The sequence below is a fragment of the Tamandua tetradactyla genome, chromosome 18 (genome assembly GCF_023851605.1).
Source record: "Tamandua tetradactyla isolate mTamTet1 chromosome 18, mTamTet1.pri, whole genome shotgun sequence".
Taxonomy (NCBI): Eukaryota; Metazoa; Chordata; class Mammalia; order Pilosa; family Myrmecophagidae; genus Tamandua; species Tamandua tetradactyla.
In genome coordinates, this window is record NC_135344.1 from 49602612 (window position 1) to 49619428 (window position 16817).

At 35.8% G+C, this 16817-nt stretch overlaps 1 protein-coding gene across 1 annotated transcript in view; it reads right to left on the minus strand.

Moving 5' to 3' along the window:
- Positions 1-16817, minus strand: part of ASXL3 (ASXL transcriptional regulator 3) — a 167148-nt gene that overhangs the window by 110834 nt on the left and 39497 nt on the right. Inside the window, exon 3 of the mRNA XM_077135674.1 lies at positions 14291-14293. Within this exon, the coding sequence (XP_076991789.1) occupies positions 14291-14293 (3 nt within the window). The remainder of the gene's footprint in view (positions 1-14290; positions 14294-16817) is intronic.

The following is a 16817-nucleotide window of genomic DNA, read 5'->3' on the forward strand; positions in this document are numbered from 1 at the left end:
TTAATATTCCTGAGGTTTTAAATTGCCACTTAAAGCTTTCAGGAAATAGTTCCTCGATGCACCTGCCACCTAATCCCATGAAATCAATATATCACTTAAGCTAAGTCAGGAAAGCTTAAGGTGTTCTCAATTACCAATGTGTTACTTCATGAGCTGCTGGTAGATAAAATAAAGCACTGAAGCTGAAAATCATTACAGTTAAAAAGTGTTACCTTTTTTTAAATTTGGTTTCTACGGTACCATAATATCAGTATATCACATTAGAATAACATTAATATCCTTTTCATCCTACTGGCTCTACTGAAAAATGCCCATTTATAATAGAAGCTCAGAAACCATATTCTCTATGGATGACATGAATACTGTAGTATTGAAAGACAGTTACTCCTCAATATACAAACAAAACACAAATAGCATCCAAGTGATATTATATATGCTAATTATATTGATCCAAACTTGGAGTCATAGATGAAAAAGCTATTTATGGAAACCCAAGCAAACTACAATTTAAACAGAACACAAAATGTCATGTGACCACATGTGCTGTCATAAGCACCATGAAAAGGCAGTGATCAGCCGAAGTTCCATGTTGGAAAGTTCTACAGATACTTTAAACAATAAAAAAAATAAAAAGTTTTTATAAACAGTAAACACCTGGTATTTGTCTTCATATATATAGTATCTTTCTTCAGATAACTGCTAACCACATCACTTCCACTGAAATGCATTCACCTTTTTCATTTCCTAGGATCTGTCATGGGGTATCATAATTTCATCTTCAGCACAAAAAGTGAACAAATGTCAAAACGAGATAAAATCTGAAATCCTTACCCTGGTCATCCCTCAAATGGTAAATATTTAATGATCCTAAAATTGTTCTTTTGTCCTGTAGCTTACCAAACTGGCTTAAACTCTGGAAATTTTCAAATCAAACATTATACTAGTACATTCCTATACTTCTCTCATTTCCTTTTCAGCTTGTTCATACCTCTTAATGGTTTGTTTTTCATTGTTGATGTTGTATGTGTGTGTGTCTTTTGCTCTTTTTTTTGTTTTGTTGTGTTGTGTTTTGCTTTGGGCGCCCCTCATAGTTGAACATTAGCCTATGGTCACTGTGACTGAAAGAAAGATTGAACTTTGGAACCAGCCAGACCCAGGCTTAAATGTCACATCTCCCACTTCTGAGTGTAGTTAGGTAAGACATCTAACTTTTCCAAGCACCAATTTCCTCATCTGTAAAATGAAGAAATAGCACCCACTTCTCAATGTTACTGTGAGGATTAAATGAGCTAAAAAATAGAAACTCTTGGATCAGCGCCTGACACTGATCAGTTACTGCACAAATGTTAGTTCTGCCCTTTCGCCAAAATGACATTCAATAGACAGTCCTGATGATATTTACAGACACATATACATCTGTGTTTCTTCTTTCATTTTTTTTTTACTTGTATTCTACTCTTGGACCTAATAAACTTTCTCCATTTTCTACACTCAGCAAGCTTTTCACTGCCCTAAAAGAAAATAACTGAAATAATGTTATATAAATAAATTACAGTGGAGACCCCAACTTTCTAAGAATATGTTGAAAACTGAAGAAATGTTAGCATATTCCCCATAAAAACTTAAAATGCTCAATCAGTTTAAAGAGAAGAGGCAGCAAAACTCCTTAAAAGTACAACCCAATTTGAATCTTAGTATAACAGAGTCAGAATAATGAAGAGTTTTCAGTAAAGATAAAGCAAAACATTCACTGGGAAAAAAACCCAGCCATCACCCTCAAGAATATTTGGGAATGTAATCAGGCTCCTTTGCTTGAAGGAGCCCCAAGCTAAAGAATGAACAAAAGCAAACTACAGCTTCAGCAAGAAAGATCATGAAGATGCTGTCAATTTCACAGGGAGGAAGGTTCTGCATAAGCAGAGGACAGGAAAAGAAAACATTTCTAGCTAATATTGAAATGAGGTTTCATGTTTAGATAAATTCATCAAAACTGGTAAAAAATATGGCCGTAGTTTACACAATCTGTAAAATCAGACAGAGTAGTAAGAAAGTACACCAGGGTTTCCCGAATTTTCACTTCCCAACAAGTCGCACAGTCTCAGTTTTGATTCTAGTCTGCACTGTCAACACAGACAAAACAGAAATGACATTTTTTGAGCAACATCCAGCTGGGATTCACTCTCAGAACCTTCCACACAGTCGTTCAGATCACACTGCCTGGCCCTGGGGTGTCCAATTGTCCTCTCATTACCCACTGAACATGAACAGGGGAAGGATGGACTACTTGGGGTTCCATAAGGGAAGGCCCTCAGTGTCTATTGTCACCCATTGGCACTAGCTGGTACCTACCCGGAAGGAATGAACGGAACCACTCCAATGCAATCCCAGCCACTCCTGCTAGTTCAAGCATTCGGTTCAGCATCACCTCATGACCAACACGAAAGCAGCTGAGGCTCTAATATAATCATCATGGAAAGTTGTCCCAAATCCTTCATTCGAGGAAGATCCTTCATACACACCAACGCTGTCTCCAAGCCATGACGGGGTCTGAAACCAGACTGGAAAATATTATATATGTGTATATATATATGTATATATATATATAGTCAAACTCCCACAAATCACTCTGCTACTTCGTTTACTTATTTATTTATTTATTCACAGCTGCTTGATCCATCCTACATAGATTGCCTTCTCAAGGTGAAAGTATGAAACATCCAGGAGAGATCCTTTCAACAGTAGAACATAACACACATTAAGAGGTGGTCTGCCTAGTAAGGTAGGGGGAGGTCCCAAATGGAACACAGTTTGTCCTGAAGGGAAGAACGAAAACCACTAGTAGTGATTTCCAAGGCTAATGGGTTAAACCTGCTGTAGAGGATCAAACTATTCAGAAATTAAAAAAAAAAAAAAAAAAAAAGTGGGGGGAGCCTTGGCTCTTTTTAGGAGATGGAAAACGTAATGCCAGATTAAACCTTGATGTTCTACTCAATGGTACAAAATGTGCCCGGCCTCCTTCTGAATCCTACTCTATGGATACCACTTTCACATGATCCCAAATACCATCCCCTTGACTGCACTGCCAGACTCTGCACAAAGAGCGCTAGACTGACTACACTTGCTTATCATGGAAACAGAGCCAAGACTCTCTGAATGAATAACAACTTCAAATGGTAAGACATAGTGAAAAGTGATCAATGGAGCCCCAAGAGTTATGATATATTTAAGAGCAAGAACAATTCAAACAACTAAAAGTATCACTTTTTAATGACTAAACGTTTTTAGAAACAAAGTGACAGGCACCACGTACAGTGTTGCCCAGAGTGAATGGAGAATTCACTGTCTTTATTTTACTGAGCCCTTTATAACAACGTAAAGACTTAAGACTATTTCCTTTTGCTTGCCCCTTTCTCCTAAAGTAACCCAATTCTGGAAAACTAAAACTTTGATTCTACCACAATCTTTTACCCAGTTTCTCTGTTTCCAGAGTATGTATAAAACAAAGTAAAATAAGTTGTATCACTGCAGCATTCTTTTCTATGTATTTACCCTAAATTATTAATTATATCCAGCAAATGGCTATCTATAAAACTACTCATCATACACGATTTAATCTTTAAGTTAATGAAATTCTGTCTTCTAATCTTCATTTAACTGCTCCAGTGGCCAGACCTCTCCCACCTTTGTCAGCTGTGATCACCTGTTCTAAAACCAAAAGCTTGGAAATGTCATTAGGTGCATTGCCTCACCTATCCACTCAGTATATACTTTGATTCACCTATCCACTCAGTATATACTTTGATTCCCAAGTCAATGCTTGCTTGATGCCAACTATCCAGAAGACTTTTAGACAGGTTTGAACCCGAAATTTGTACCCAAAATAATATTCATTATGTTTTTCTGGACATCGCCCACTAGCTAAGGTGAAATGTCTTTCACTAGGGATAAAGCAAAGAATGAATGATGCATGTAGGAAAAGAATCAGAAAAGATGCTGAATGGGATGGACCACCTGAACGCTTAGTTTGAAAGTGGAGTTCACCTGATGCTTGGCAATGTAGAGTGCTCTTCCTCTCAAAATGTTGAGTCCTCATGTTGGATGTACTGACCCTGTGTTGCATACCCTAAGACTCTGACCATAGTAGAGAAAGTACTCAAGAATCCTCTCAAACCATTCCTTATTGAATGCTGGTGAAAGATGTTCTTAAGAAATATATGTTCAATCAAATAAATATTTACTGAGAGTCCTGCAATGATCTACGAACTATACAAGACATATAAATATAAGTCATGTCATTAGCCATTTTGGAATTAATAGTTTAGTTAGGAGAAAGAAAGACATATATATATAACAAAAAGAACTGTGACAATGATACACTAAAAATTTCCCTCAAAATACAAAAGAAGAAAACAAATTTCATCTAGAAGCCTTGGGGACAGCTTCCCAGAGGAGGTAACAACCTGCATCTTAAATGATAAATAAGTATTAAGGTGTCAATGAGGGCAAGAACCAACAGAAACTAAGGCATTAGCATATCTGCAATCTACAAGAATCTTGGAAATCAGATTGCTATGCACAACTAAAATATATTCTAGCCTATATTTAGATTAACAGGCAGTAAAACTATGTCAGTATAATGGAAAGCTTCTAGCATATTATGAACATTCAGTAATTATTAAGCATTCCAAAGCAATGAGGAACCTCAAACATACACACAAACAAATAATGACATAGATTTTCAAAAAAATTAATTATTCCCTACATGTTTAAATGTAGATCTCCTAAGAGATAGCAAAGTGGTTTTGCTCACTAAAGTGTAGTCTCCAAAATTTCATTTTGTGTATTCTGAGCTTTATAATTGAATTTCAAGCACAAATTTGGTGCTAGGACAAACAGAGAGTATTTTAAGGCATAACTTTTCTAAACAAAACAAAACTACCAATGAGATATTTGGCATATATCTGCTGACAGATATAAGGTTGGAGGGTGGAAAGCCAGAAGAAATTCTATAAAATCCTAAATAAATATATAAATATTGTACATTTGGAAGGACAAAATGGCTTAACAGTAAGAGCTAGGTAGAAAAAATATATACACCTTCAGAGTCACAAATAATATTCCCAAAGGGTATCTCCTTTAATGAAAAATAATTTACTCATATGTATGTTGCAAATTGGGAAAATCTGTGATCCTAAAGTCCCAACATCAGTTACTGACACACAGCATATTAAATAATTCAGGCTCTGCTTCAACAAGTGACAACAGTTTTAAATCTTATCATGAAATCTGAATTAAGAACAAAAACTAACTAGAAACTATCTACTAATGATTCACTATTTCAGATTAAAAAATAGGTTTTAAACAATATCATAATTTCTTATTGAAACAAAAAAAAGTTCCTGTGCTAAAACCAATGCAAAAATATATTAGAACACAAATTTGACTTAATAACCCATTCAATCTTGATCAACTTGTCCCAAGTTCCTAATAAAGAAACAAACAGTGAAATCTCATAAATCAAATGTCTTACAACTGACAGCATATTTTCCAAGTTGTTCCAAATTATTTCAAATAGCAGCTTTATGATGCAGATAAGAAGTTATAATTTCCCCCATTTTTACTGGAAAAGGAAAGACAAAAAAAGATTGAGTGACTTAACCAGGATAGCACATTACATTAAAAGGAGAAACAGAGCCAGAATTCAAATTTCCATTCACTGAAACAGAAAATACCATAGGCCTATTACAGGAAGAACAATTTTGGGAAGAGAAGGATCACTGAGACAGGAACCCTAAGTATAAAGGAAATTGCAATCCTATTACAAGAGAAAATCTGAGCATATTAAGATATTACAACAAAGTAACATACATATTATGGCATAAATATTGTGGAATAGCAAGGATAGACTAGTGGCCTGAAGCTAAAGGAACTGAAGAATTCTTTCTGGAAGAGGTGGTATACGGAATGTGAATTGGCCCTTGAAGGTGGGGGGTGAAGGGTAAAAACTAATGAAGGTCATTACAGGCTCAGCAGAGTTCCAGAGACCCGAATGCACACGGAACGTGTGTCTTATGTCAAGAATTTAGGTGACTGGTTTTTTTGGAAGTATCAAAATTAATGCACATTCGATTTAAAACAAAGCCAAGCATGAAAATAAGTTTAAAAATAGGAATGGCAAGGGCTAGTGGTTGTTTCCCAGTTTCCACTTTTCCCTATATGTTAGCTGAGAACATGACTCCAGCAATAAAGAGTACACTTCCCAGCCCCACGTCTCAGCTCCATCACGGGGCATGACGAGAACTGATGCACTCAACTTCTAGAACCGACTGTGTGGAATCTTTCTTCCATCTGCTGCATGGAACACAGATTTTCTCAGCTACCTGAGACCATGGGAATGAGGGCAAAACCTCAGGGCTGGAGCTCTCTGGACATCCCGGTGGATCAAAGCTATCTCATCAATCCTCGACTTTCTACCTTCAGATTACAATGTGTCAAATGACCTTCTATATGATTAAGCCACTTCTATATATTGGATTTCCAGGATACCTATACAAACTGATGCAGTAGCTTATACAACAGGTTATGATACAAAGTAAACAAATATCACAAGTAATTTCTTGGATTTCAATCCTCAAAGACAGAAAAAATGATCTTAAAATACTTAAAATAATTTTGAGGGTTTAATAAAATCAGCAAAATAGGCTTGTAATAGGCTTTTAAAATCTGTTTTCAAAATTTGATTTATACACCAACCCTAAATGGGAGAAAGGGCAGAAATCAATATTGTCATTTTATAAATGAAGAATAAGATGAGAGAGCATGAATTCATTGCAAAAAGAATTTGATATTTTCAAATTTTATTGGGTTTTAGCTTTATTTAATCAGAAAAATATCATTACATATATACCACACTGCACTGGAATACTAAAGATCTGATTATGAGGAAATCTCAGATGAGTTAATAATACCAGAAAAAGAATCAATAAACAAAAACTAGATTTTTGTTGTCAATTTACATTAGTTGACAACATTTTCATTTGCCCATTGGACTTTTCAGACCACTACATTTTTTTCCCACTGTAATCACATTAAATACTTAATTTCTACTCATTCTATTTTTCCAAAGAACAGAAGAAAATTTTAATAATTAAACATGAAAGTATTATCACGGGTGGGTCACGGTGGCTCAGCAGGCAGAGTTCTCGCCTGCCAGGCCCTGGGTTCAATTTCCGGTGCCTGCCCATGCAAAAAAAAAAAAAAAATACTATCACAACTTCAATAAAGAAACAGCATCAGCTGCAAGAATCCAATGGGAAATCTCAAAAGAAGCAAACTGTGGAGGCACATCTATCCTCCCTTGCTTCGCCTTATTCATTCCCATATTATAGGCAATCCAAAGAGCATGTGGCATAAGAATATACAATAAAACAATCTATTCCTGTGAAGTTTTCATCATCTGCTTTGTGCCTTAATGAGCTCACGGGTTCCCTTTATCAGCCCAGAGAGCAAGAAAGTTAGGAATCCACAGCTTCCTCCTCTATTCTTCACAGCACCCTTTGAGCAAGGTCTTGATGGCAACAAGGAACTGATGAGGCCAGAAGGGAGAATTTTAGATCACCATTTGACGTTTTAATGTCAGTAAAATCCCTCTTGCATTCCCCCAACTCCTGTCAAGTTTTACAAACATGGGCTATTGCAAGCAAATGAAATTAGTATTAGAGAGTGACAGGATCAATGAAAACCTATCACTTCAGGAGAAACAACTCAAAGACATTGTCCCTAAGAAGAGAACATTTATCTTGTCCAGTCTGGCCCACAGCTACTATTGGGCTTTTTGTCAGTTCCTCTCAAATTCTGAAATGATCAGCCTTTTGTAAGTTTAAACTTGAGCCTAGTGTTTACTAGCTCTCTTATGGTAAACAATTCACTTAACTTTTCTAAGCTTGTGTTTATTAATCTGTAAAATAAAAGTTGAAGATTATATGATGTGCAAAGTCCTAACCAGAAATGAATAGTTACAGCTGAGTTAAACTCCACTCACCACTTAAACGGCATCCTAATGTAGCATTGAATATTTGCTTTGAATATCCCTGTTTTTGCTTTTGAATATCCCTGTTTTTAAAATGAAGTTTTGTCTCCGATCCATTCCCAAAAGCACAGTTTAAAGTTGGGATGGTAATGACAGCAGCAAACGGCCCCTAGTGGAAACTAGTCCTGACCTTTTTTTGGCCAAAGGACATAACTCCCAAGCTCTTATGAATATTATTCAGTCTGCTACTCTCCCATCACAAAGGCACGCTTTTTTATTTAATTCTGAAAAATAACATATATACAAAAAAGCAATAAATTTCAAAACATGCCACAACCATTAGTTGTAGAACAGATTTCAGGGTTTGGTATGGGTTATAATTTGACAATTTTAGGTTTTTACTTCTAGCTGCTCTAAGACACTGGGGACTAAAAGACATATCAACCTAATGATTCAGCAATCATATTCATATGTTAAATCCTATCTTCTCTGCTATAACTCCACCTTCTCCTTTGATCATTCTCCCAGTCTTTAGGGGTATTTGGGCCATACCCATTCTAACTTTTTCATGTTGGAAAGGGTATCGATAATATGAGATAGGGGGATGGAACTAGTAGAAGTTCTGGAAAGGCTGGCCCCTCTGGTTTCTGGACTTATCTGCCCTAGGAACCCATCTGGAGGTTGTAGGTTTCTAGAAAGTAACCACAGTGCATGGAACTTTTGCAGAATCTCAGATGAAGCCCGAGGTGTTCCTTAGGTTGGCAGGAATGGTTTTGTTTAGGGTTTGGCAAACCATGATAAGTAGCAATATCTGGCTGAAGCTCGTGTACGTGTATTCCCCAGAGTGGCCTCTCAAGTCTATTTGAACTCTCTCAGCCACTGATGTTTTGTTATAATTCTTTTCCCTGTTTTGGTCAGGATGGTATTGTTGATACCACCCTGTCAGGACCAGGCTCATCTCTGGGAGTCACCTCCCATGCTGCCAGGGAGACTTTCACCCCTGGTTGTCATGTCCCATGTAGGTGGGGAGGATAATGATTTCATTTAATTAACAAAGGCCCACTATTTTTTTTCTTTTTTTAATTAATTTTTTTAAATACCAAAAAACACCAAACAAATACAAACATTCTTAACTTTTGATCATTCCATTCTACATATATAATCAGTAATTCACAATATCATCAGTTGTATATTCATCATCATGATCATTTCTTAGAACATTTGCATCTATTCAGAAAAAGAAATAAAAAGAGAACAGAAAAAACTCATACATACCATACCCCTTACCCCTCCCTTTCATTGATCACTAGCATTTCAATCTAAATTTATTTTAACATTTGTTCCCCCTATTATTTATTTTATTTTTATTCCATATGTTTTACTCGTCTGTTGATAAGACAGATAAAAGGAGCATCAGACACAAGGTTTTCACAATCACACAGTCACATCATGAAAGCGATATCATTATACAATCATCTTCAAGAAACATGGCTACTGGAACACAGCTCTATATTTTCAGACAGTTCCCTCCAGCCTCTCCATTACATCTTGACTAGCAAGGTGATATCCATTTAATGTGTAAGAATAACCTCCCGACTCTGTTTGAAATCTCTCAGTTACGGACACTTTATTTTGTCTCATTTCACTCTTCCGCCTTTTGGTCGAGAAGGTTTTCTCAATCCCTTGATGCTGAGTCTCAGCTCATTCTAGGATTTCTGTCCCATGTTGCCAGGAAGGTCCACACCTCTGGGAGTCATGTCCCATGTAGACGGTGTGTGTGTGTGGGGGGGTGAGTTTGCTTGTTGTGTTGGCTGGAGAGAGAGGCCACATCTGAGCAACAAAAGAGGTTCTCTTGGGGGTGATTCTTAGGCCTAACTCTAAGTAGGCTTGATCTATTCTTTGTGGAGTTGAATTTCATATGAACAAACCCCAAGATTGGGGGCTCAGCCTATAGCTTTGGCTGTCTGCACTGCTTGTGAGAATATCAAGAGTTCAACTTGGAGAAGTTAAATTTTCTCCCTTTCTCACTATTCCCCAAAGGGTACTTTGCAAATACTTTTTTATTCACTGTTCAAATCACTCTGGGATTTATCGGGGCATCACTCTGGACAAACCAACAAAATCTCATGTCCTACTCAAGGTTCCATGTACTTATGATGTTCAATTAACCTGTCTACATAAATTTTATTAGGAAATGCACTAGTTAAAATATAAATACAAAGGCCCATTTTTAATAAGGAATGGAATTTGCTTGGGTGTCCATAAAGTTAGAAGTCAGGAGACAGGAAGACTGAACTTAAAAATTACATATTTATTTGCTCCAAGTTACTGAGAAAAGCTTCAGACAGTATTTCACAACTCCTCATTGTTTTCCTTTAAGAAAATAAGAGAGGAATGTATCATTGTACGCACTACACAAATCAAAGTTGGAATTGGCTGATTTAAAACAATAGTATCTAAGAACAAATTAAATAAAATCATATCTCAAAAATCAAGTTAACATTTCTAATATTAAGATTTGATTGAAAAGAAGTGAGCAGTAGAATTTTAATTAAGTCCAAGTAGTACTACTTGTGTACCTGACTCAGCATTTACACCTTGGGCTGGGGTGGCAGGGATTTCCAAAGTAATCCTTGCTAATTCAACACTTTAGAATTTACGATTTGAGCTGTTCTTTAGACTCTCCTTCTGGCAACATTCTTTTCCAATAAATCTTCATGAATGCCATTTTTATATATCTGGTAACTCACAGGTCACCTTCAATAAACAAAAATTAAGCATCAAATTAAATAATCATTATATAAATTGTTGTATTTCATGCAGATATGCTAGAGAAGAATGAAGTCACGAATTCAGGGTGGCTGCACAAGTGTCAAGGAGAACGTACAGTGTCTGACAGTTTTATAAATGTCTTCTGTAAAGGTAGAAAATAAAAGTAAAAAGGAAAGAGGTGTTATTATATCTCACAATGAGAGTGCAATGGATAAAAGTGGGTAGAAGACTAGTCCCGATACAGATTTAAAAAAAAAAAAACAGTTATCTCTTGTTATTCTCCACTTAAGAATATGTCCTAAATGATGCAGAGCTATTGCTTTTTGGAACTATATTAATGCTTCAGTTTGGGTCTCCTTTTCCTCCCCTAGATCCTTCTCTTTAAAGAACAATGTTAGTTATTTAGCCTTTCCCTACACTCACCTAAACACTGTTTAGACAATCCATCTATTTTTATTCCATTGCTTCCACAGTTATGGTAACTACCACCAATAAAATTGCCTTTTGGATTAACTAAATTTAGTTAACAATGATTCTTTGCCTGCAATCTATTTCCCTCCATCCCCACATTATCTTCTAAAAAAAAGACAGTAAATTTTAATAGATGCTACTTTTAAAATGTCTTCTGATGTTCAATAGCCCAGATCTTTACTCAAAGTAACCCTCTTTATGATGGACAAGCATAACAGTTAAAGTTCTTCTGCAGCTTGCATTTTGCAAGACCTCCAAATCTTGATTGGTTATGGAAATGTTTTATTCACCCTTCAATCCTACCTATAATTAGCTACAAGTTAAAAATGTCCATCAGCTAGACTTTGATCTCAGTGGGCCAAAGTAAGATACAAAACCCTCAAAGCTGCTTTGTTTCTCTCAAAGGAAGGGAGGGTATTCACTTTAGGACAATCTTATATTCGATATTTTTTAATGAAAATCTTATGAGGATCAGGCTACACACATCTAGAAAGGTTAAGACCAATTGGTTCTTAAATCCCAGGGTGGCCACTTACTGGCTATATGTCCTTTCTCAAGTTACTTATCCTTGGTCAGCCTTAGTTTCATTACCCGTAAAATGGGAAATACAATGATATTCCCACTCACCTTCAAGTTTTGTTTTTAAAGATTATTCATAAAAAGTCCTTTGCATTGGGCCCATTATATGTAAATGCTCAATAAATGTTAAGTATTCTTTTTATCATTGAGTCCCTACTCAAATCTTTGTGTTTGCTTGATATAGTACACAAATCCTGGCATCAGCACTATGCCAACCAAATTAATCAATAGGAAGATGTGAGTTCTTTACCCTAAGGAACTTATATTTGTGATGGAAAGGCAACACAACCTGATGTGTTTGAACAGCACATATTTCATGAAGGATTCAAGAGAGAATTAAGATATTCCTCAATCTTAAAGAAAGTTAAAAAAGAAAACATTCTGTGCTAGATTTAGACACGTTTAACAGAGATGTTAGTAAAACGCCTAATCCAACAATACAGTGTATTACTAGGAGAGAAGAACAGTCAGAAGCCACAGAGGGAAATCCACAAAAGCAGGACTACATTGTATTCTCCCATTAACCCCTAGCTTCATCTATAGTCCCAAGAACATAGCGTGTGCTTAGTTTGTGTTGGATCCTGGGGGTAGAAAGGCACAATTCATTCCACAGTGAACACACAGGAGGTGCTTAATAGGGATTTAATTAATTAACATCATCTTATAATATCTCTACCTCCACAACCTTAGTTTATTTGAATGTCCTCTAATTTGACTACCAAGAACTTGACACAGGTTTGCACGGTATACAGCTCAATGAAACGGCACCCAGCACAGAACTTAAGGTAAATTTAACATAAGTTAAAAAAAAAAAAAAAAAAACAATGTTAGTTAATAAAATACTCACTGGCATTTCATGCAGAATACCAATCAACTCCCAATTTGATTTTGTGTGGGTGTATGGGGAGGAGCAGGATAAACAGTCCTTGAGTTGTACTAAAAGATCTAAGAAGTACTGTTAAGAATTGTACGCTGTGACTTTTAGAAAACCTGGCCCAACAAAATATAATTTTTATTCCTTCTGAAAACAAATCAACTATAAAAAGAAGTCCCCATGCCAGCATATCAACTGTTTTGCATTTGAATTATGTTGTCAAGTTCAAAACAATGAAGCAGCAGAGCTAAAATCATTTAGGCATGTGGCAAGTAAGAGTATAAGCAATAAAATGAAGGGAAAAGCACCACTTAGGAAGAAATTAAATAAAATCACTCCAGTTAAATGCATATTCGTACCCAAAGATGTTCGCCTGCATCTGATACTTAGAAAGACTCACATGCAATGCAATTTTATATCCATTTCTGGCTCTATTTCTACACTGAAATATTTATACAGTGCTCAGTGTTCTGCAGTAAATTATACCTAGATCTGGATAAAGCTGGAATCATCTAAATTACCTTTCAGTTCAAATTATTTGGAAGAATGGAAAAAGAAATCTTGACAGAATTTTTTTTAAGCATAGAAAGAAATGGCCATTTCAGAGCTATAATTGCCAATCTTACTAGACGTAGATACCTTGAGGGTTATACACTGTCCCTACAGTTATTTTTAACAAAGGCATCAAATAAAATCCAAATCAAGTTATTTTACGTGAAGATATACATTAATACATTATATACTTCTTAACTCAAGCATTCCATTAATTAGCTAGAAAAAACACATGAAAACACATATTAGAAGTATGCAGGCAGAAATGGAAATACAGCACTTCACTTAGCATAACATTACGAATACCTTACAGGATGAATCAGATACTGAAAATTCTAGAAGTATTCTTATAGCATGCCTTGAATTCTTGCAATAAAATTTCCAAATTCTGAATTGTTAATACTATGACTACTATCTGGGAGCAAGAGACAATCTTGCTCCAAACTCACTTCATTACTGAAGGCATTCTGTCTAAAAAGTGCCTCCTCCCCACTCAGAAATCCAATTTTATGGTCTCTTAAGGAGCAATGCAATAACTGCCAGAAACATGCACATGCATACACACACACATACACAATATAGTTCCTACACGGCTTAAGGGTCTCTACATCTAGTTTCCAAATCATGAAATAATGAGGGATATTTCACAGACAAAGGCAAGTGGTCAACTATGGCTGCAATATCAGATGTTTGATTGTGGAGCCTTGAAAGCTACTCAAAGCCTGTGTCAATAAGAATTGCTCTGCGGCATTGGGACGGACCTAACTCTGGAGAGCAAGGTTTCCAATAACTAATTTTTCCCCAATAATTACTTTTTATAGCAGGAAATGCTTCTACAGTAACATATAATCTTGTCCCTATCCCTGAAGAATTATTTTGATCATTTTGTCACTAGAAAAATCTACTCATTTTGTAAAAATAGAAAAAAAGCGTTATTTTAGATTAGTATACTACCAAATGTCACATTACAAAGTTAGTTTGAAATAATTGGAATGTTCGTGTACAAATTAGACTTCCTATTTAAAAAATACATCATTTAACTTAGAAATAATTTATTTTGTACAAAAACATAATGCCAACAAGCATCGACCAAATTTGGGTGGGGTGGGTGACCAAATATATATAGAAATGACCAGATTAGTTTATCAAAATTATATCTAATTGTAAAATATAATGTATACTTTCACCATTCATCTCATACACCCTACATTTTCAGAATTTTTCACTTTTCCAGATACCAGTAACTAGAAAAAGCACCATTCCCGATTTTATCTAATTGTCACCAAACATAAAACTGACAGTATCTTTTAATTAATAATTTACGAGGTAAAATCTATTCTCTATAATATCATGGATCGTCTGTGAATAAATGCTACCATAAATGACAGTGGTTTCGGGTGGGCAATGGTGGCACAGTGGCAGAGTTCTTGCCTGCTATGATGGAGACCGGGGTTCGATTCCCAGTGCCTGCCCATGCAAAAATAGATAAATAAATAAATGGATTGAAAAGGGGGTAAATTAGGGGAAAAAAGATCAGATAAGAAGACAGCACAATAATCTGAGTAAGAAATGATATGTGCTTCAAGAATGAAAAAGAATGGGGATATACAGAAGGAAGAAAAAGGACTTATATAGAACCCACACTACTCCACTGGTCTATTGGCCATGGGGACCTGGGAGAAGAGAGTTAAAAATGCCTCTAAGATGTCTAGTTAGTCTGAGTAATGGTCTCTTAAGGAGCTAACAGATTATCCTAAGCACTTGCTTAGACATAAGCATGCACACCCACCCACACACATGCATAAATATATGCAGATTGTCCTATGCTACTGTTTAATAACCCCCAATGTCTCATACATCCCTCTCTAAGTAGCTGACCTTGCACACCATTTACACAATGAGGGAATGAGATGTAACAAATGACAGAGACGATATGGTGAGCTAGCACTATAATTCTACAGAAACCCAACACAAACAAAATGGACCACCATTTCAGTATGAAAGGAAGGTACCAGCATGGAGCCTGGAGATAAGAATTGATTTTGCAACAGAATTTATTTGTGTTTCTTTCTTATCTCCAGACAAAACATTTCAGCAGCAAGAAAGAACCATCTCCTATAACACTAATTAGAAACGTAAATCTCACCAAGAGAAATGCCAAGAAATTTTATTGTTTGTCACTATACATGGTAATAGAATATTGTGACATTTTATCCCCCTAGAAAAATGCAACATCTTTAATAAACCATGGTACAAGTTGGAGATCCTAATTTCAGCGTATCATAACAGACTGCAAAATAGGAAACAGAAAAAGCCTTAAAACAGGTAGCTAAAAACAAATTTCTTCTATGAATTTTTCAGGGGGAATAAAAAATTCTCATCAATACCAGAATAACTACAAAATCTAGGATTGTCAGCTGCATGCTCCTTACCACAAAATCGAAGACACGTCCATATTCTTAGTATCACTAGATGCAACAGACTGTTTATAAAATTTTAAAACTATCCCTACTGTGATATGTAATTATAGGCTGCTGCTCTGTAAATAATTGATGAAATCTAATATAGATTTTATAAGTAAGGTATCTACAACATTGTAAGAATGTGCTTCATAAATATTTTCCTGCCTCAACTCAATAGAGGATTTTTGCTGTGTGTGGTTTTCCCCCTGGCCTCTATTATTTGACCACCTCACCACCATTAGAAACCTATTTATCTATACCTAATAATATTTAAAAAACAATATTACAGTCCATGCTACATTAATGACAGGTATCTTGTAATGATAATGCCAGTACATGAAAAAATTACCTCCTAAACCTCTGAGGAATGGCTGTTTGGCTTTTGGTAGGTAAGTCATACAAGCCTACTTTTTGACTTTCAGCCCCCAGATAAGTCGCTGTAAAAGAGTCCACATTTCTTAAGAGGCATTACTTTAAAAAGTATATGAGCAGAGAAAAACACATCCCCAGGCATCAAAGATCCTTCAGTCCTCTTTGTAAAGGAATTACTTCTAAATAAGTAAATCAAAAAACAGAGAGACAAAATTAGGACAACCCCCAAATCATCCAAAGCAACATGATAACTTGAGTTACTCTTTTGCTATGTGCATATTTTTAACACTGCAGACAACATTGTATTCTACAGTAGCATCTTAACTCCCCCGAGGAAGTAAGAATGTTTAACTAAGGACTCCAAACAGGAAATCAAATATCCATCAACAAAGCAGGGAGCAAACTGGAATGTGTACATTTTAATTCCCTCTATACAAGATGTGTGGCCTTTTGAGTATAAGATTCTGATCATCTGAGAAGCATTCCAAACAGCTAGGTGTCATCTATCCTTTGAAAATTTCAATAAACACAAAGAAACAGAGGCCTAAAAATATTCATACTCAGAACCAGTAAAGTAAGTGTATACACAGACCAAAATATGATTATATTGACACACTCTTCTATCCTATCGTACAGAAGGAAAGTTAAAAAATAAATTACTCATTTCATTAAAAGAAAAGCTCTGGAAAAACAAATCATGCCATAA